Raw genomic sequence first — 23,272 nt, forward strand, 5'->3', positions numbered from 1 at the left:
AGTTAGTTAGTTAGTTAGTTAGTTAGTTAGTTAGTTAGTTAGTTAGTTAGTAGTTAGTTAGTTAGTTAGTTAGTTAGTTAGTTAGTTAGTTAGTTAGTTAGTTAGTTAGTTAGTTAGTTAGTTAGTTAGTTAGTTAGTTAGTTAGTTAGTTAGTTAGTTAGTTAGTTAGTTAGTTAGTTAGTTAGTTAGTTAGTTAGTTAGTTAGTTAGTTAGTTAGTTAGTTAGTAGTTAGTTAGTTAGTTAGTTAGTTAGTTAGTTAGTTAGTTAGTTAGTTAGTTAGTTAGTTAGTTAGTAGTTAGTTAGTTAGTTAGTTAGTTAGTTAGTTAGTTAGTTAGTTAGTTAGTTAGTAGTTAGTTAGTTAGTTAGTAGTTAGTTAGTAGTAGTTAGTTAGTTAGTTAGTTAGTTAGTAGTTAGTTAGTTAGTTAGTTAGTAGTTAGTTAGTTAGTTAGTTAGTTAGTTAGTAGTTAGTTAGTTAGTTAGTTAGTTAGTTAGTTAGTTAGTTAGTTAGTTAGTTAGTTAGTTAGTTAGTTAGTTAGTTAGTTAGTTAGTTAGTTAGTAGTTAGTTAGTTAGTTAGTTAGTAGTTAGTTAGTTAGTTAGTTAGTTAGTTTTAAGCACCCACTTATTCGAATCAGCATAAAAGTACAACATGGCGTTTTTCCCAAGAGCTTTTAACAACTTAAATTTTTAACTTTTAAAAACTTTTTTAAAAACTTCTTAAAATTTTAAGTCAGAACTACAAGAGATAGATCTTGTAGTTCTGTTAAGTGCATACTCCTGGAAATCACTTTTCCATGTTTGCAAAATTTCATTAAAAAACCACATTTGTACTTAACAAATTCGATTACAACATGAAAATGTAAAAAAGTTTTAAGACACAAGTTACTGTTCTTAACATGTCTACGTTAAGAAAACTGCTTAAAATTACAAAAAAAGAAAATAGCAAACTTTTTCTTAAGAACAACTACAACTTGTTCACTCAACATTTTCTCGTAATATGATATTTAAATTTTGTGTTAATGAGTTTCAACTGTTATGATGGGGGATCTATCAAAAAGTAAAAAAAGTAGGCAGTATTTGAAAATTTGTAAATGAAATTTTCAAACTTGATCTCAATATTTGTGAACGAATATAGTTGATATTATTCAAGAGCAAAATAATGCAAAAAATATATGAAAATTTAGTTCAAGTTTTTTTTTTTTTCAAAATTACTTATAAAGTGGCCTACTTACGTATTATAAAATGCAACTTCAACTTTTTTTTGGCAAAAGTTTTAAGATAAACTGAAATTTTAACCAACTGTTTGTGCAAACTTAACTCGATATCAAATTTCAAAGATAATTATTATTTTCAACATTATTATTTTTACAATTTGTTTAAATGTTATTTACAAGGTTTTTAAAGTAATACAGATACATAATAGTGAATTTAAAATTAGAATTTTTTTTACTAATACTCATTCGACATTACATAAAATATATATTTATTTTTGTTAATATCTATTTTTCAGGAATCCTATTTTTTCCACATAAAATACTGTTTTAGACAGCATTAAACCCAAATTTGTTAAAAATACTCCAAGCACACCCCCAACTAATGGAATTGTTATTCATAACATAAAATAACTAAATTTCAAATATCAATTTAACAAAGGTAAGTGACAACATCATAAATTTTTTTCTGTAAATCAATTTGTGGACGAGTAATTATTTAGTTATTTTTCACAACAATAACAAACAACAAAATATTTGAAAAATTTATAATATGTAGTTACTATTGGTAACTAACATAAATAACAATAACTATTAGGGCGATAATTAGATTTTTGGGAAAAAAAAATTGGAAAGTAATTTTTGACTAAATTAACCTCATCCTTATTGAAGAATTTCTCTAATTGAAACATTTTCATTGGTTCTTTTAGTTTCTGGAAAAGTTTCGATTTGTTTTTGTTAGAAAGTTATCACACTAATGTCCACATTCTCTATCTAATTTGTTTATTTATTTAAATATGAAGAGTTAAATGCGATATATCAGACCACATCGTAACAATTAGTGCAAATAAAAACAGTGTCAGTTTTGATGTTATTTTGTGGGAAGCAAAAATCAAATCTATTATTTACAACAATTTTTTTAAATTTTAATTGGAAATATTGAAGAACTTTTGAAATTGATTTTTATTTGCATTTAAACATTTAAATACAATTGGTGTTTGATAAATTTTCTATTTTTATAGATAAGTTTTGATAAATTTTATGGCACTTTTATAAATTATTTCTATTTTTCGATAAATTTTCTCTTTTTATAGAAAATTTAAAAAAATTTTTTTATTTTAATAGAAAAAGTTCAATAAATTTATATAATTTAAATTTTAAATAAATTTTCTATTTTTATAGAAAATTTTCAATAAATTGTCTATTTTAAGGACAATTTTCAATAAATTTTCTATTTTTAAGGACAATTTTCAATAAATTTTCTATTTTAAGGAAAATCTTCAATAAATTTTCTATTTTTAAGGAAAATTTTCAATAAATTTTATATTTTTAAGGACAATTTTCAATAAATTTTCAATTTAAAGGAAAATTTTGTGATGGCGATTATTTGTATTTAATTTATTTTATTGATTTTTTTTCACTTACTTTTGGTTCAAGTGTGTACTTGATATAATATTGTATTGAGAATACTTAAAATTTACTTCAAATTCAAATCTAATAGGCTTTGATTTTATTTATCAGAAAAATTTTAAAATTTGGAAGAAAATTCATTTCAAAAATACAATTGTACAAAGAAGGTAGCAAGAAAAAAGAAACATTTTTGTTAAAAATTTTGTTATTCGACGAGTAAGATTTTTTTTATTTGAGTTCAAGGAATTTGTTTACGAGGAAAATACCATAATTAAATAAGTTTATTGGTAAGAGTAATATTGTCGTTTTCATGTAATACGGAAATTAATGAATTTTTATGTTTAGGAATTTAGAAATTACATATATTAATGTTATGGCCAGTAGTGCATTCTGATGGTTGAACTGTTGTTCCAAGAGAGAATTATTTTGTGTATAGTTGACTTATGAATCGGGAAAAGAAGCATTGTTTGGAATAATATATTAATTACCCAATATTGGAATTTACTAAAGTGCAACCCAAAAACGTTCAAAATTCTATCAAGGAGTGTCATAAAGACAGTGAAATTACTTTTTATTATTCTCTGGAAAGAGAATAGGAGGACCGACCAATCCTCTTATTCTAAATATTGGGGTGACCAGATAGAAGATTCGGTTGTGCGCTTTATTATAGAATCAATTGCCTAAATTGTTAAAATAACGTTATAAAAGCTTTCATATATCACAATTTTTGTCCGAAATTTATATCTTTTCATTTGGAAATTTTGGATTTTATTTTATAATAGAATTTTTATCCGAAATTGTCTCATCTCCTAAATTCTAAATTGAAATTTTTGTAATTTTTGGTGTATTCATTTTAATTTATTCATTTTAATTGTTTATTTTTTTTTTTACTTAAATCTATAAATATTTTTGAATAATATTCGTTAAAACATGGTCACCCAAAAATTAATGTAAAACCTTCGAAATTAATCTAAAAATTTAAAACCTATTTCATAAAGACACCTTACATACTAACTACATATATAAACATCTTCATGAACATATATACATATATAAACACATACTAAATTACTTAAACCCATCAAAATTTTTGAACTCAAACTCCGTGTTATAAACTTTTGGTTGACTCCTATTAATCCCAACTTCGAATAGTCTCAAGTCTTCTGGCGCCAGCTGACATCGAGGGACCAAATATTGTAAGTTGAATTTTCTTTTGTTTATCAACCAAAAGTAATATACAATATAACTTAAAAATTAACGAAATATGAATATGGATTAATTGATCTTTGAGATTTAATTGTTTATTGATTATACTTTTATATTCATATTACGTTTATTTGACACTATATTCTATACACCCTACACCATAATTTATATTATCCACCAATTTAAAAGGAAAGAAAATATCTTGTTAAATTTTGTTGTTATAAATATATTAGTTGTTGTTTGAATGATTACCTTAATTATTTAGGGTGACCACTTATTTATTTAAATTAGAGAACTTAATGTTTAAATAATATAATTTGATTAATTTAATTTTATTGATATTTTGAAATATTTATTTAAATTAATTGATAACTCCTTTAAAATAAATATTTAATTTTGTTCGTTTGTAATGATTTGAAACATGAATTTTTGATTTTTATTTGTTGCTACGAAAAGTGAAGAAATAGGTATGGGGTAGGTAAATAGGGTATTCCGTATTTAGTTTTCATTGGGCTGACAATCTATATATTTTATCTGTCAGCAAGGAGGGAGGGTTTAGATCAGTGTAGCTACTTCCAACTTTAGCTACACGACATTCATCGACTACTAATTTTCTTTTATTCTTCTATCATATCGTGATGTTTTTTTTTTTACTACCTAAGTTAAAATCTTTTGTTATGATTTCAATATTTACCTTATTTTATATTTGGGGAACTTAACACACCCACCCATACGACGAGCACAGCCGAAGTTAAAGGTAGTCCCGTTCCCAATCAATCATAACCATTCGGAATCGTTACAATTTTCAATAAATTTTCTATTTTAAGGAAAATCTTCAATAAATTTTCTATTTTAAGGAAAATCTTCAATAAATTTTCTATCTTTAAGGAAAATTTTCAATAAATTTTTATTTTTAAGGAAAATTTTCAATAAATTTTTTATTTTTGAGGAAAATTTTCAATAAATTTTCTATTTTTAAGGAAAATTTTCAACAAATTTTCTATTTTTACAAAAAAATTTTAATAAATTTTCTATTTTTACAGAAAATTTTCAATAAATTTTCTATTTTTAAGGACAATTTTCAATAAATTTTCTATTTTTACAGAAAATTTTCAATAAAGTTTTTATTTTTAAGGAAAATTTTCAATAAATTTTCTATTTTTATACAAAATTTTCAATAAATTTTCTATTTTTACAGAAAAATTTCAGTAAATAAATTTTCTATTTTAAGGAAAATCTTCAATAAATTTTCTTTTTTTATAAAAAATTTTCAATAAATTTTCTTTTTTAAGGAAATTTTCAATAAATTTTCTATTTTAAGGAAAATCTTCAATAAATTTTCTTTTTTTATAAAAAATTTTCAATAAATTTTCTATTTTAAGGAAAATTTTCAATAAATTTTCTATTTTTAAGGAAATTTTTCAATAAATTTTCTATTTTAAGGAAAATTTTCAATAAATTTTCTATTTTTAAGGAAAATTTTCAATAAATTTTCTATTTTAAAGAAAATTTTCAATAAATTTTCTATTTTAAGGAAAATTTTCAATACATTTTCTATTTTAAGGAAAATCTTCAACAAATTCTCTATTTTAAAGAAAAACTTCAATAAATTTTCTATTTTTAAGGAAAATTTTCAATAAAATTTCTGTTTTTAAGGAAATTTTTCAATAAATTTTCTATTTTAAGGAAAATTTTCAATAAATTTTCTATTTTTAAGGAAAATTTTCAATAAATTTTCTATTTTAAGGAAAATTTTCAATAAATTTTCTATTTTTACAGAAAAATTTCAGTAAATTTTCTATTTTAAGGAAAATTTTCAATATATTTTCTATTTTAAGGAAAATCTTCAATAAATTTTCTATTTTAAAGAAAAACTTTAATAAATTTTCTATTTTTAAGGAAATTTTTCAATAAATTTTCTATTTTAAGGAAAATTTTCAATAAATTTTCTATTTTTAAGGAAAATTTTCAATAAGTTTTCTATTTTTAAGAAAAATTTTCAATAAATTTTCTATTTTTAAGAAAAATTTTCAATAAATTTTCTATTTTAAGGGAAATTTTCAATAACTTTTCTATTTTTACAGAAAAATTTCAGAAAGTTTTCTATTTTTATAGGAACTTTTATATATTTATAGAAAATTTATTGAAAATTTTCCTTAAAATAGAAAATTTATTGAAAAATTTCCTTAAAAATAGAAATTTTATTGAAAAATTTCCTTAAAAATAGAAAATTTATTGAATTTTTTCTTTAAAATAGAAAATTTATTGAAGATTTTCCTTAAAATAGAAAATATATTGAAAATTTTCCTTAAAATAGAAAATTTACTGAAATTTTTCTGTAAAAATAGAAAATTTATTGAAAATTTCCCTTAAATAAATTTTCTATTTTAAGGAAAATTTTCCTTAAAAATAGAAAATTTTCTATAAAAATAAAAAAGTTCCTATAAAAATAGAAAACTTACTGAAATTTTTCTGTAAAAATAGAAATTTTTTTACAGAAAATTTTCAATAAATTTTCTTTTTTAAGGAAATTTTCAATAAATTTTCTATTTGAAGGAAAATCTTCAATAAATTTTCTTTTTTTATAAAAAATTTTCAATAAATTTTCTATTTTAAGGAAAATTTTCAATAAATTTTCTATTTTTAAGGAAATTTTTCAATAAATTTTCTATTTTAAGGAAAATTTTCAATAAATTTTCTATTTTTAAGGAAAATTTTCAATAAATTTTCTATTTTAAAGAAAATTTTCAATAAATTTTCTATTTTTACAGAAAAATTTCAGTAAATTTTCTATTTTAAGGAAAAATTTCAGTAAATTTTCTATTTTAAGGAAAATTTTCAATGTATTTTCTATTTTAAGGAAAATCTTCAATAAATTTTCTATTTTTAAGGAAAATTTTCAATAAATTTTTTTATTTGTAAGGACAATTTTCAATAAATTTTCTATTTTAAGGAAAATTTTCAATATATTTTCTATTTTAAGGAAAATCTTCAATAAATTTTCTATTTTAAAGAAAAACTTCAATAAATTTTCTATTTTTAAGGAAAATTTTCAATAAAATTTCTATTTTTAAGAAAATTTTTCAATAAATTTTCTATTTTAAGGAAAATTTTCAATAAATTTTCTATTTTTAAGAAAAATTTTCAATAAATTTTCTATTTTAAAGAAAATTTTCAATAAAGGAAAATTTTCAATAAATTTTCTATTTTTACAGAAAAATTTCAGTAAATTTTCTATTTTAAGGAAAATTTTCAATATATTTTCTATTTTAAGAAAAATCTTCAATAAATTTTCTATTTTAAAGAAAAACTTCAATAAATTTTCTATTTTTAAGGAAATTTTTCAATAAAATTTATATTTTTAAGGAAATTTTTCAATAGATTTTCTATTTTAAGGAAAATTTCAATAAATTTTCTATTTTTAAGGAAAATTTTCAATAAATTTTCTATTTTTACAGAAATTTCAATAAATTTTCTATTTTTAAAGAAAATTTTCATTGAATGTTCAATTTTTATACAAAATTTTCAATAAATTTTCGACTTTTATAGAATTCAATTCAACAAATTTTCTATTTTTATACAAAATTTTCAATAAATTTTTTATTTGTATAGAAAATTTTCGAAAAAATTTCTATTTCTTTTCTTGGTTTAGATTTACTATGATGATGTTCTTAACATTATAATCTCCCTACACATTAGCAAGTATATTATTTCATAAAAAAACTAACTTTATACCATACGTAAATTACAAATTGTTAAATAACTAAAATATTGCAAAGAAAACCCTAAAGGAAAAACAAAAAATCGTTAACTTTACTATTTTTCTGGAAATTTTCCGCATCAATACGCTTTATTAAAATACAAAAAATAAAAGTATAAAAAAATGGTAACAGTAGCATAACGTTTGGACTACTTCATTATGAGTGCAAGATAAAATATGTTTCACCAGCACTAATCCAAATTGAGTTTGTCATAAAATTACCCAAAAAATCAAAAAAATTTAACACACACAAAAAACGGAGCAAACCTTGTGAAATAACTTCCTGAAGAGGCAGCACAAAAAAAATTTAAGGAAAAAAATTCCAAACCAACAAATGCTGTTGATAGTTTTTGGCATGTGTATACAAAATACTCATAAAAAATAAAAAAAAATATTATTAAAAAATACAACAAAAACAAAATCATCTTCGTCCTCGTAAATGACAGGAAATTGCCGTAAAATATGGCCAAGATAAAATGAAATAGTATAAAAACGGAAATTCCTTTAAGGGAGAGCTAAGCGCCAGAGAAAAGTAGTGGGTTGTGCCTTTTATGTTTAAGGGAAGTGGAACAATTTTAAACAGAGGTTTTCTTTCTTTCGGTTAAACTAAATACAAATAAAATTGTTTGGTCATAAAATCCTATAAAATATGATGTGTTGGTAAAAAAATATTTTATCTTTCTTTTGTATTTATTTTAAAATTCGTGAAGGCAAAACTATTGGTTACACCACATAAATAAAGTAGAGAAATTCCTTTAGTGCTAAAATGAACTAAAAAAATTCTTAAGGATTTGCTATGGACCATAATACACAACAGGCGGGAAAAAAGGCGAAATAAAAAATTTAACGAAAATTTTCTATAAGCTAAATTTTCTATAGACAAGACTAGACTATAAACTAGACTATAGACTAGACTATAGACTAGACTATAGACTAGACTATAGACTAGACTATAGACTAGACTATAGACTAGACTATAGACTAGACTATAGACTAGACTATAGACTAGACTATAGACTAGACTATAGACTAGACTATAGACTAGACTATAGACTAGACTATAGACTAGACTATAGACTAGACTATAGACTAGACTATAGACTAGACTATAGACTAGACTATAGACTAGACTATAGACTAGACTATAGACTAGACTATAGACTAGACTATAGACTAGACTATAGACTAGACTATAGACTAGACTATAGACTAGACTATAGACTAGACTATAGACTAGACTATAGACTAGACTATAGACTAGACTATAGACTAGACTATAGACTAGACTATAGACTAGACTATAGACTAGAATAGACTAGACTATAGACTAGACTATAGACTAGACTATAGACTAGACTATAGACTAGACTATAGACTAGACTATAGACTAGACTATAGACTAGACTATAGACTAGACTATAGACTAGACTATAGACTAGACTATAGACTAGACTATAGACTAGACTATAGACTAGACTATAGACTAGACTATAGACTAGACTATAGACTAGACTATAGACTAGACTATAGACTAGACTATAGACTAGACTATAGACTAGACTATAGACTAGACTATAGACTAGACTATAGACTAGACTATAGACTAGACTATAGACTAGACTAGACTAGACTATAGACTAGACTATAGACTAGACTATAGACTAGACTATAGACTAGACTATAGACTAGACTATAGACTAGACTATAGACTAGACTATAGACTAGACTATAGACTAGACTATAGACTAGACTATAGACTAGACTATAGACTAGACTATAGACTAGACTATAGACTAGACTATAGACTAGACTATAGACTAGACTATAGACTAGACTATAGACTAGACTATAGACTAGACTATAGACTAGACTATAGACTAGACTATAGACTAGACTATAGACTAGACTATAGACTAGACTATAGACTAGACTATAGACTAGACTATAGACTAGACTATAGACTAGACTATAGACTAGACTATAGACTAGACTATAGACTAGACTATAGACTAGACTATAGACTAGACTATAGACTAGACTATAGACTAGACTATAGACTAGACTATAGACTAGACTATAGACTAGACTATAGACTAGACTATAGACTAGACTATAGACTAGACTATAGACTAGACTATAGACTAGACTATAGACTATAGACTAGACTATAGACTAGACTATAGACTAGACTATAGACTAGACTATAGACTAGACTATAGACTAGACTATAGACTAGACTATAGACTAGACTATAGACTAGACTATAGACTAGACTATAGACTAGACTATAGACTAGACTATAGACTAGACTATAGACTAGACTATAGACTAGACTATAGACTAGACTATAGACTAGACTATAGACTAGACTATAGACTAGACTATAGACTAGACTATAGACTAGACTATAGACTAGACTATAGACTTAGACTACTAGACTAGACTATAGACTGACTATAGACTAGACTATAGACTAGACTATAGACTAGACTATAGACTAGACTATAGACTAGACTATAGACTAGACTATAGGACTAGACTATAGACTAGACTATAGACTAGACTATCGACTAGACTATAGACTAGACTATAGACTAGACTATAGACTAGACTATAGACTAGACTATAGACTAGACTATAGACTAGACTATAGACTAGACTATAGACTAGACTATAGACTAGACTATAGACTAAGACTAGTAGACTAGACTATAGACTAGAATATAGACTAGACTATAGACTAGACTATAGACTAGACTATAGACAGACTATAGACTAGACTATAGACTAGACTATAGACTAGACTATAGACTAGACTATAGACTAGACTATAGACTAGACTATAGACTAGACTATAGACTAGACTATAGACTAGACTATAGACTAGACTATAGACTAGACTATAGACTAGCCTATAGACTAGACTACTAGACTAGACTTATAGACTAGACTATAGACTAGACTATAGATAGACTAGACTATAGACTAGACTATAGACTAGACTATAGACTAGACTATAGACTAGACTATAGACTAGACTATAGACTAGACTATAGACTAGACTATAGACTAGACTATAGACTAGACTATAGACTAGACTATAGACTAGACTATAGACTAGACTATAGACTAGACTATAGACTAGACTATAGACTAGACTATAGACTAGACTATAGACTAGACTATAGACTAGACTATGGACTAGACTATAGACTAGACTATAGACTAGACTATAGACTAGACTATAGACTAGACTATAGACAAGACTATAGACTAGACTATAGACTAGACTATAGACTAGACTATAGACTAGACTATAGACTAGACTATAGACTAGACTATAGACTAGACTATAGACTAGACTATAGACTAGACTGTAGACTAGACTATAGACTAGACTATAGACTAGACTATAGACTAGACTATAGACTAGACTATAGACTAGACTATAGACTAGACTATAGACTAGACTATAGACTAGACTATAGACTAGACTATAGACTAGACTATAGACTAGACTATAGACTAGACTATAGACTAGACTATAGACTAGACTATAGACTAGACTATAGACTAGACTATAGACTAGACTATAGACTAGACTATAGACTAGACTATAGACTAGACTATAGACTAGACTATAGACTAGACTATAGATTAGACTATAGACTAGACTATAGACTAGACTATAGACTAGACTATAGACTAGACTATAGACTAGATAGACTAGAGACTATAGACTAGACTATAGACTAGACTATAGACTAGACTATAGACTAGACTATAGACTAGACTATAGACTAGACTATAGACTAGACTATAGACTAGACTATAGACTAGACTATAGACTAGACAATAGACTAGACTATAGACTAGACTATAGACTAGACTATAGACTAGACTATAGACTAGACTATAGACTAGACTATAGACTAGACTATAGACTAGACTATAGACTAGACTATAGACTAGACTATAGACTAGACTATAGACTAGACTATAGACTAGACTATAGACTAGACTATAGACTAGACTATAGACTAGACTATAGACTAGACTATAGACTAGACTATAGACTAGACTATAGACTAGACTATAGACTAGACTATAGACTAGACTATAGACTAGACTATACACTAGACTATAGACTAGACCATAGACTAGACTATAGACTAGACTATAGACTAGACTACAGACTAGACTATAGACTAGACTATAGACTAGACTATAGACTAGACTGTTGTATATCCTGACTAAACACTTTCATCAAATTAATTTTATTAATTGAAAATTTATCGAAAATTTGATGAAAAAACAACAAATTGCATTTTATAATAAAGGGAGTATTATTTAATACTTAAGATCAACATATCACTGGGGCGTATTGTTTTCTAATTGTTCTTAATAATTTACATCGGTAAACTTAAACTTCAAGGGTATATTAGGTACACTAATTGCCAGACTTTTGAAGGCGTTTTCTGTTGGATAATTAAACTCAAGCTGATAATTGCGCACAAGACGAGCAGTGACCAATTCTAATTCCATTTCAACAATACGGCGACCAATACAACTGCGTGCCCCGAAACCAAATGGCAAGTGTAGGAAGGGAGAGGTGGGTTTGAGAGCGGCATTTGGACATTCAGTAGCACTTTCTGTTTCGGGTTTGGATCTTAGCCATCTTTCGGGTATAAATTCATTTGGTCGAGCATAATGTTTAGCATCACGCATTAAAGAGAGAGAACATATGGAAACTTGTGTACCTTTAGGCACTCGGTAGCCACTTAGTACCACATCTTTTACAGGAGCTCGAGCATTTCCCACCGTCAGGGGATACAGACGTTGAGATTCTTTAATACAGGCTCTCAAATAGGGAATGTTTTTCAGAGAATTTTCATCGAATTCCGAATCCTTTTGGGGTAAGATTTTTAGAACTTCTTGTCGTAGTTTTTCTTGTTGCTCGGGATTTTTAGCCAGACACAACATTAGAGCAGCAAATGAGGAGGTAGTCTGAAAATTTAAGATTTTTTTTAATTTTTATAAATTTTTAAAATTAATTTCCAATTACCGTATCCACACCCGCCATTAACATGTCCATAGCCATTACCGTGGCAATCTTCTTATCAAGTTTAATTAATTTCTCCAATACACTCTTCTCGTTGTCAGGTTTTTCGGGCACTCCATTCTTACGCTCTTGCTCTAACCGTTCAATGGCCTCATTAACGTATGAACTAGTGACATCAACTATTGTATCTAAACTCTTCATTAGTTTCATAAATGTAGGCGTCTTATAGTATTTCCATATAGATGGCTTAAATTCAACATCCACTGAATACATAAAGAAACCGGTTAAAGCACTAAACAGTTCCATGGCTTGGGGATTGTCACGTTTTGTTGTGATCAACCCTAATTGTTTGTCAAGCGCAACCACCGAAATAGATTCCAGTGTGAAACGATTTATTTCCTCTTCGAAATTATCAGGAACTTCTAGGGTTTGTTGATCTCGTATTTGACGTATTCTATAAAATGGAAAATGTGATAAATGTATATATCAATAACTAAAGCCATAGACTGATCTATAATAAAAACCAGAAAGATCTATAGTCAATATTGGATATTGATCTTTAGTCAAGAAATTAGACTGATCTATAGACAAAACTGTAGCATGATCTATAGCCAAGACTATAAACTGATCTATAGTCAAAACTAAAAGACCGATCTATAGTCAAGACAATAGACTGATCTTTAGTCAAGACTATAGACTAATCTCAAGACTATAAACCGACATATAGTCAAGACTGTAGACTGACATATAGTCAAGACTATAGACTGATCTATACTCAAGACTATAGACTGATCGATTGTCAAGACTATAGACTGATCTATAGTCAAGACTATAAACTGATCTATACTCAAGACTATAGGCTGATCGATTGTCAAGACTATAGACTGTTCTATAGTCAAGACTATAGACTGTTCTATAGTCAAGACTATAGACTGTTCTATAGTCAAGACTATAGACTGTTCTATAGTCAAGACTATAGACTGTTCTATAGTCAAGACTATAGATTGATCTATAGTCAAGACTATGTACTGATCTATAGTCAAGACTATAGTCTGATCTATTGTCAAGACTATAGACTAATCTACAGTCATGACTATGGACTAATCTTTACTCAAGAGTATAGACTGATCTATAGCCAAGACTATTGACTGATCTATAGTCAAGGCTATAGACTGATCTATAGTCAAGACTATAAACTGATCTATAGTCAAGACTATAGACAGATCTATAGTCAAGACTATAGACTGATCTATAGTTAAGACTATAGACTGATCTGTATTCAAGACAACAGATCGATCTATAGTCAAGACTATAGACTAATCTATAGTCAAGATTATAGACTAATCTATAGTCGTAACTATTGACTAATCTCTAGTCATGACTATTGACTAATCTCTAATCATGACTATTGACTAATCTATAGTCAAGAGTATAGACTGATCTATAGTCAAGGCTATAGACTGATCTATAGTCAAGGCTATATACTGATCTATAGTCAAGGCTATAGACTGATCTATAGTCTAACTAATCTTTACTCAAGAGTATAGACTGATCTATAGCCAAGACTATAGATCGATCTAGTTTCATAAATGTAGGCGTCTTATAGTATTTCCATATGGATGGCTTAAATTCAACATCCACTGAATACATAAAGAAACCGGTTAAAGCACTAAACAGTTCCATGGCTTGGGGATTGTCACGTTTTGTTGTGACTATAGACTAATCTATAGTCGTGACTATTGATTAATCTCTAGTCATGACTATTGACTAATCTTTAGTTGACTAATCTATAGTTAAAACTATAGACTAATCTATAGTCAAGACTATAGACTATTCTATAGTCAAGACTATAGACTACTCTATAGTAAAGACTATAGACTGATCTGTAGTCAAGACTATAGACTGATCTGTAGTCAAGCCCATAGACTAATCTATAATCAAGACTATAGACTCATCTATAGTCAAGACTATAGACCAATTTATAGACTGATCTATAGTCAAGACTATATATATATATTCAAAATTATAGACAGATCTATAGTCCAGATTTTTAACTGATCTATATGTTTATAGATATTTCATCATTTGTTTATACTTATTATTGAAAAGTTATTAAAAATTGCCGATAACTAATCAATTTATATTTAAGTACATTTCTTGGAATAGGTTATTGTAGACTATTTTCGAATGTCATTACCAGATAAAATACATATGATTAAGTGTGACGTTATAACTTTTTAAAGATAAGATTTCCAAATAAATGTTTGTTTTTTTAATAGACTCAATTTTGGTAACAACTCAAACATCAACCGTAAATTTATTTTTTTTTTTTAAGTGGATGACTTTTAGTTTTAGATATGATATGAAGAAATACTAACCTTTCAATAAATTCCTTATTGACTTGCGACATTTTTTGCAAATACAAACGAACATTTTTTGGCTGCATCATTACGGGATTTACCGCCGAACGAAAGGTACCCCAAGATTTACCTTGTCTGTTAAAAAGATTATTTATTAAAGATATATTAATTTATATAGTAGCAGCTATGTAATTGACGTACGTCGATATTAGACCCTCAACACCCTGAAAAAATTCAGCACGATGAACATGACGATGATAGTGTAAGGCTTCTGAACCCGCTCTTTCTGGCCATATGCCCTCATTGCGTAAAACTTTTTCAAAATCTTCCACATTGTGAGTTATAACGAATTCTGGACGTCCAAAGAAACCCGGTAAACGTGCTACATTACCATAATCCTCTTTGAAGGCAAGCATTAATTGTGAAAAATCCAATTTTGCATATTTCCCACCGGGTAAGAAATTCTTGATAAAACCGAAAGTACTAATCGAGGGAATTTCTTCGTATGGTTTTGCATTTTCCCATTCTTTATTTGATAAAGTTTCCGCGGTAGCGGTCGATTGTAGGCGAATTTTTTGAAGCTGCAATTAAATAGATTAAACTATTATATAGAAATGAATCGAGATCAATTTTTATGCGACGGAACTAAACGGAATCGCTTTATATTATAATTGTTTACTTACGGTAACTAAATGTTGTTGTTGCAACAGTTTAAAATTTTGCACTTTAAACATTTCGCTCTAACTATAACAATGTCTGTCGTTCTTAAAACCCAATTGTCTACTGAAATAGCTTAGTGAATTATTTCTAAATTTATAAACAAAAATAAACATTTGTTATAATTATTATATCAATATTTGAAAACTACTATAAAAGTGCTCTTATCTGGATGCCACTTAACTATATGAAAATTTCTAATTCTAGCAATAGATAATTTTGATTTTGTTATGAATGTTTAGAGTAAAACAGAAACAAAATAAGTATCGCATTTCAGGGGTTTCAGAAGAATTTTGAAAAATTAATAATAATGGTTCGTAATCGATAAAATCGGACTCTACAGCAACTAATGGAACAAAATTACTAATATATGCTCAAAAGGTTGTAAAAAGTGTTTCCGGATTACGATACTATACTGTACTAGTATAGTCTATAGAGTAGTCTATAGACTAGTCCATAGAGTAGTCTGTAGACTAGACTAGTCCGGGTAATATTCAATAGACTTGTCCATAGAATAGTCTATAGGCTAGTCCATAGAGTAGTCTATAGACTAGTCCATAGAATAGTCCATAGAATAGTCTATAGACTAGTCCATAGAATAGTCTATAGACTAGTTTATAGAGTACTCTATAGACTAGTCTAGAGTAGTTTATAGATTAGTCCATAGAGTTCTCTATAGACTAGTTCAAAGAGTAGAGTAGTCTATAGACTAGTCCATAGAATAGTCTATAGACTAGTCCATAGAATAGTCTATAGACTAGACCATAGAATAGTCTATAGACTAGTCCATAGAATAGTCTATACACTAGTCTTTAGAATAGTCTATAGACTAGTCTATAGGATAGTCTATAGACTAGTCTATAGGATAGTCTATAGATTAGTCTATAGAATAGTCTATAGACTAGTCTAGAGCAGTCTATAGATTAGTCCATAGACTAGCCTATAGACTAGTCCATAGAGTAGTGTATAGACTAGTCCATAGAGTAGTGTATAGACTAGTCCATAGAGTAGTCTATAGACTAGTCCATGGTGTAGTCTATAGACTAGTCCATAGAGTAGTCTATAGACTAGTCCATAGAATAGTCTATAGACTAGTCCATAGAATAGTCTATAGAATAGTCCATATAGTAGTCTATAGACTAGTCCATAGAGTAGTCTATAGACTAGCTCATAGAGTACTCTATAGACTAGCCCATAGAGTAGTCTATAGACTAGCCCATATAGTAGTCTATAGACTAGCCCATATAGTAGTCTATAGACTAGCCCATATAGTAGTCTATAGACTAGCCCATGTAGTAGTCTATAGACTAGCCCATATAGTAGTCTATAGACTAGCCCATATAGTAGTCTATAGACTAGCCCATGTAGTAGTCTCTACACAAATCCTTAGAGTTCAAATTGCATTTTTTATAAAAACAAAAGTACTAAATTTTCCATCTCTGATAAATGTAGATATTTTTTGTTTTATTCTTCTCTAGACCCAAATTGCTTTGAAAAAACTATGGTATATTTTGAGGAGCAATAAAAAACTGTTTCTTATTTCTATATAGAGGAGTCATTATATTGGTTGTGTGTTTATTTTTGTCGGACCTATTGTGTCTCGCCATCGTAGCTACCGAATTCATAAATATAATTTGCCAAATTCACAATCAGCAGAGTAGCGTTGTATCATTATATGTCGTATTTTGTAACATACAACATTACAACGCCGATTATGAATTAGATAAATATTGTTTATTATTAAACAATTGTACAAATAAGTGGAACTTTAACTTGAACGTACAAATTTACATTTGATAAATAAATTTATTTTTTTTTAAATTATCACATCCATTAAATAACAAATGCACGTGGACAATGTCTATTATATATATTTAGATCTGCCCACAAAAATATACATTTTTAATTCTCAATATCAGTAAACTTAAATTTCAATGGTATTTGAGGTACATTTATCATCAAGCTCTTAAAGGCCTTATCGGTGGAATAGTTAAATTCCACCTGAAAATTTCTGATAATACGAGCAATACCCAATTCTAGTTCCATTTCAACAATACGACGTCCTATACAACTTCTAGGACCAAAACCGAATGGTAAATAAACAAATGGATTGCTGGGCCTTAAAGAATGAGGACATTGTGTAGAATTTTGATTTCCACTATCGTTTTCCGAGCGTAACCACCTCTCCGGTATATATTCCTTGGCACGAGGATAATGTAACTCATCATAGTTTAAAGCGGTAGAAACCATAGTCACTGCGGTTCCTTTAGGTATACGATAACCACTTAATACTACATCCTGGGCAGGTATACGTGTATTGCCAATAACAATGGGATACATGCGTAGAGATTCTTTAATGCAGGCCCTTACATAGGGTATATTTTTTAGTGACTCTTCCGTGAATTCAGAATCTTTGTGAGGTAAAATTTTTAAAATCTCTTCTCTTAGTTTAGCCTGTTTAGCGGGATTTTTGGCCAAACACAATAGCAAACCGGTGAATGTAGAAGAAGTCTAGATAAAAGTCAAATATTAAGCAGATTTCTTAAAAGGTATTAATCACTTAAATACTTACGGTATCCACACCTGCCATTAGCAAATCCATGGCCATAACGGTGGCAATTTTCTTATCAATCTTTATCAACTTTTCCAAAACACTTTTTTCATGTTCCGGTTTTTCTGCTGCACCGTTCAGCTTTTCTTGTTCCAAACGTTTTATGGCTTCATTGACATAGGTATTGGTTAGGCTTAACATTGAATCTAAACTTTGCATTAAATTTCGAAAAGATTTAGTTTTATAATATTTCCATGTGGAGGGTTTGTATTCCACTTCCATGCCATATTTAAAGAAACCATTTATAGCTTTAAATAGTTCTTTGACCAGGGGATCTCCACGATTTCTGGTGATCAAACCCAACTGTTTGTCTAGGGCGACAACAGATATAGATTCTAAAGTCCAACGATTTAATTCCTCGATAAAGTTATCGGGTACTTCTAGGGATTTTGGATCACGTATTTGACGGATTCTGTGGGGAAATAGATTCTATTGACAAGACTATGGACTAGTCGATTGACATGTCTATGGAATAGTCTATTGATTAGTGTATTAATTAGTCTTTTGATTAGTCTATTGACTACTTTATGGACTAGTTGACTGTTGACAAGTCTACGGTCTAGTCTATTGTCTAGCATATGGTCTTATCTTTTGACTAGTCTATGGACTAGCCTATAGACAAGTTTATTGACTAGTCTATGGACTAGTCTATTGACTACTCTATGGACTAGTCTATTGACAAGTCAACCGACTGGACTATTGACTAGTCTACCGACTAGACTATAGACTAATCTATGGATTAGTTTATTGAATAGTCTGTGGACTAGACTATTGTCTAGCCTATAGACTAGTCTAGGGGCTAGTCTATGGATTAGTCTACTGACTAGTGTATGGATTAGTCTAATGTCTGGCCTATGTACTAGTCTATGGATTAGACTATTGACTAGTCTGTGGACTAGTCTATCAACTAGTCTATGGATTTGTCTGTTGACTAGTCTGTGGACTAGTCTATTGTCTAACATATAGGCTAGTCTATTGACTAGTCTATGGACTAGACTATTGACTAGTATATAGAATAGTCTATGGATTAATCTATTGGCTAGCCTATGGACTAGTCTATTGTCTAGCCTATGGACTAATCTACTGGCTAGTCTATGGACTAGACTACTGACTAGACTATTGACTATTCTATGGACTAGTCTATTGTCCAGCCTATGAACTATTTTATGGACTAGTCTATTGGCTAGCCTATGGACTAGTCTATTGTCTAGCCTATGGACTAGTCTATTGACTAGTCTATGGACTCGACTATTGACTAGACCATGAACAAGTCTATGGACTAGTCAATGGATTAGTCTATTGTCTAGTCTGTGGACTAGTCTATTGTCTAGCCTATGGACTAGTATACGTACTCAACTATTGACCAGGCTATTGACTAGTCTATGGACTAGTCTTTGGATTAGTCTATTGAATAGTCTATGGACTAATCCATTATCAAGTCTTTTATCAAGTCTATTATCAAGTCTATGGACTAATCTATTGACAAGTCTATCGACTAATCTATTGTCAAGTCTATCGACTAGACTATTGATTAGTCTATGGACTATCCCACTGACTGGTCTATAACTTAGCCTATGGACTAGTATATGGACTAGTCTATTGACCTATCTATGGACTAGTGTATTGGTAAGCCTTTGGACTAGTCTATTGATAGGTTTGTGGACTAGTCTTTTGTCTAGACACATCCATGAATTAGTCTATTGTCTAGACATGTTTATAGACTAGTCTCTTGTCTAGACAAGTCTCTGGACTAGTCTGTGAACTAAACCATTATCTGATCTTTTCCCTTGACTTACCTCTCCACTAATTCCCTATTAACTTGCGACATTTTATGCATATACAAACGAACATTTCTAGGTTGCATTAAGACGGGATTTACAGCCGATCTAAAGGTGGCCCATTTTTCATCACGACTATAACGGAAACATAAATATTAATAAATTAAAATTCTCTTATATAATTTTTTAACATTTAAAGTCTTACGTTGTTATAATTCCTTCTACTCCCTGGAAAAAATCACGTCTATACACATGCCTATAATAGTGTATAGCATCTAGACCCGGTCGGGCAGGCCAAATACCTTCATTACGTAAAACTGTTACAAAATCATCAACATTATGTGTTACCACCATATCCTCTCGACCAAAGTAACCATGTAGTCTGGCTATATTACCCAAATCTCTTTTAAGGGCCATCATAAGATCTGCAGGACCCATTTTATAATATTTTCCACCCGGTAGATAGTTTAGCAAACCAGCGATTTTCGATTGTGATGGTATCTCTTCATAAGGTTTGGCCTTTTGCCATTCGGTTTGAAAGGAATTTGGTTCATTTGTTGTCCCGAGATTTGCTGTCGTTTGAGAGCGTTGTGGAATATTTTGCAAAGTATTCCGTAGATACTTTCTTAAATAATTTGTTTGCCATTTACTATTGTACTTTAACATAATGTTACCCGTCATTTTACCGGTGATGCTTAACATTTGAGTTCTGATTTGATACTAGTTAGATTTATTTAAATTGCAAAATATTTTTTTTTATTGTTAAATTAATATAAATATTTAGATTAATTAAGGTGTTTATTATACTCACATCTATTTATTTATAGAGAATGAGCAGCTTTATTTTATTATTTCGTTTCTATCACATACAAATATCAGTCGCAATTCTCATTTTGTACCATATCGGACTTTTCATATTATTCGAATTAGCGTAAAGCTGGCTTTGAAATTCTCTCAAAATATTTTCTTATCAAAGTTCATGTTCTATCTCGATTACGTTCGACGAAATTGTCTAACATGTCGCTTCACACAATGGAAACTTTTGTTAGTTTTTATGAATAGGTTTCTTAGGGGTCTTTTAATAATCATTAGGTATTTTGAATTTTAGCTAACGATATCTTTGGCATTGAATTTGAATAGTAAGTAGAGGTTGCTCTATTACTCAGCTAGCATATGGAAGATTGTTGGATTATCAGTAATCGGAGTCTTTTTTGACTCGTTTTGATTACCTAAAAGTGATTAATTATTTGAAAATACAATAACAAAATGTATTGCAATCATAAATTGATCATCCTAATGTTCAACATAGAAAAGAGGCTCATAAAAGACTCATAATTTTATATGTTTAACAATCTTTTATGGAAGATAGTTTGATGGCTATTCACTTAACTAAGTCTAGTGATTAGTCACCCAAACTTAAACTTAAAAATGCTTCCAATTAATGATTAAAACATAATTTATTATAATAAAATGTACAGCAATCATAAATAGATCTTCCAACTGTTCGAAATATGATTGTTTATAAATTTATTTTGTTAATATAGAATTTCCAGCAGTCGGAAGATCAAAAAATATTTTCTGTATTATTGTTTTTGTCTGTAACATATATAAGAATGACTCAGAAAAGACTCAAAATATTACTAAAATGTGATTCGAAAAGTACTCTAAAACGATCAGTAATTCGACTTATTAATCAATCAAAAAAGATTAACTAATGAGTCGGAAAGATATGCTCATAAAAGACTCTTTTAGAAGAGTCGCGAATAGATACCATTTTCTCCCGACGAAAGTATCATTTACGATTAGCAAATGAGCTCATCATTTTAATCGTGCGGAAGAGTCATAAATCATTCAAATCTGATCAAAAATGCTAGCAGGGTAGTAAATGTTTTGTCTATGTATTTAAAAGCTTTCTCTCTCGCACAGACTTGTCAGTAGACTAGTCAGAGAACTAGTTAATACTCTGTTCAACAGACTAGGCGATAGTCTATTCTGTAGTAATGGGCTGGTCAAGAGTCTAGTTAACAGACTAATCAAAAGGCTGATCAATGGATAATCAATAAACTATTCAGAAGACTAATCAATAGACTATACAAAATATTAGACTAGTCAATATAATCATCAATAGACTAGTCAACAGTTTAGTCAGTGAACTAATTAGTAGACTAGTCAATATAATCATCAATAGACTAGTCAGTAGACTAGCAAGTACACTAGTCATTACTCTAGTCAATAGACTTTGCAATAGACTAGTCAATAAACTAGTCAATAGATTAGTCAATACACTAATCAATGTACTATTCAATAGAATACTCAATAGACTAGTCACTAGATTAGTCAGTAGACTAATCAGTAGACTAGTCAATGGAATAATCAATAGACTAGTCTATAGACTAGTCAGTACACTAGACTAATCACTAGACCAGTCAATGGACTAGTCATCTGACTAGTCATTACTCTAGTCAATAGCCTTGTCAATGGACTAGTCCTTACTCTAGTCAATAGCCTTGTCAATAGACTTGTCAATAGACTAGTCAATAGACTTGTCAATAGACTAGTCAATAGACTAGTCAATAGACTAGTCAATAGACTTGTCAATAGACTAGTCAATAGACTAGTCAATAGACTTGTCAATAGACTAGTCAATAGACTAGTCAATAGACTAGTCAATAGACTAGTCAATAGACTTGTCAATAGACTTGTCAATAGACTAGTTAATAGACTAGTCAGTGCACTAGTCAGTACACTAGTCAATTGTCTAGTGAATGGACTAGTCAACAGGCTAGTCAATGGACTAGTCATCTGACTAGTCATTACTCTAGTCAATAGTCGTGTCAATAGACTAGTCAATAGACTTGTCAATAGACTAGTCAATAGACTAGTCAATAGACTTGTCAATAGACTAGTCAATAGACTAGTCAATAGACTAGTCAATAGACTAGTCAATAGACTTCTCAATAGACTAGTTCAGCAGTCAGTACACTAGTCAATAGACTAGTGAATGGACTAGTCATCTGACTAGTCATTACTCTAGTCAATAGCCTTGTCAATGGACTAGTCATTACTCTAGTCAATAGCCTTGTCAATAGACTTGTCAATAGACTAGTCAATAGACTTGTCAATAGACTAGTCAATAGACTAGTCAATATACTAGTCAAT

General features: G+C 28.9%; 3 protein-coding genes across 3 annotated transcripts in view; 1 reads left to right on the forward strand and 2 right to left on the reverse strand.

Annotated features, from left to right (window-relative positions):
• Window positions 1-1,539: 1,539 nt before the first annotated feature.
• Window positions 1,540-23,272, forward strand: part of LOC119612666 (lateral signaling target protein 2 homolog) — an 85,087-nt gene continuing 63,354 nt past the window's right edge. The window contains exon 1 of the mRNA XM_037968498.1: window positions 1,540-1,651. The gene's annotated coding sequence lies outside the window, so the exon portion shown is untranslated. The remainder of the gene's footprint in view (window positions 1,652-23,272) is intronic.
• LOC119612665 (cytochrome P450 CYP12A2-like) lies at window positions 11,908-15,948 on the reverse strand. The gene is made up of 5 exons (XM_037968494.1): window positions 15,691-15,948; window positions 15,209-15,588; window positions 15,026-15,142; window positions 12,651-13,101; window positions 11,908-12,592 (listed from the first exon to the last, which is right to left on the reverse strand). The coding sequence occupies exons 1-5, from the start codon at window positions 15,739-15,741 to the stop codon at window positions 11,987-11,989; spliced, it is 1,605 nt and encodes a 534-aa protein (XP_037824422.1). The 5' UTR covers window positions 15,742-15,948; the 3' UTR covers window positions 11,908-11,986.
• Window positions 17,495-20,985, reverse strand: LOC119612664 (cytochrome P450 CYP12A2-like). Its single transcript, XM_037968493.1, has 5 exons — window positions 20,925-20,985; window positions 20,319-20,833; window positions 20,132-20,248; window positions 18,297-18,747; window positions 17,495-18,235 (listed from the first exon to the last, which is right to left on the reverse strand). Exons 2-5 carry the CDS (start codon window positions 20,813-20,815, stop codon window positions 17,627-17,629), a joined length of 1,674 nt encoding a protein of 557 aa, XP_037824421.1. The 5' UTR covers window positions 20,816-20,833; window positions 20,925-20,985; the 3' UTR covers window positions 17,495-17,626.

This window comes from Lucilia sericata, unplaced genomic scaffold, assembly GCF_015586225.1.
Source record: "Lucilia sericata isolate MDLA Ls3-8-SP2 unplaced genomic scaffold, ASM1558622v1 Contig001791F_arrow, whole genome shotgun sequence".
NCBI classification, from domain to species: domain Eukaryota; kingdom Metazoa; phylum Arthropoda; class Insecta; order Diptera; family Calliphoridae; genus Lucilia; species Lucilia sericata.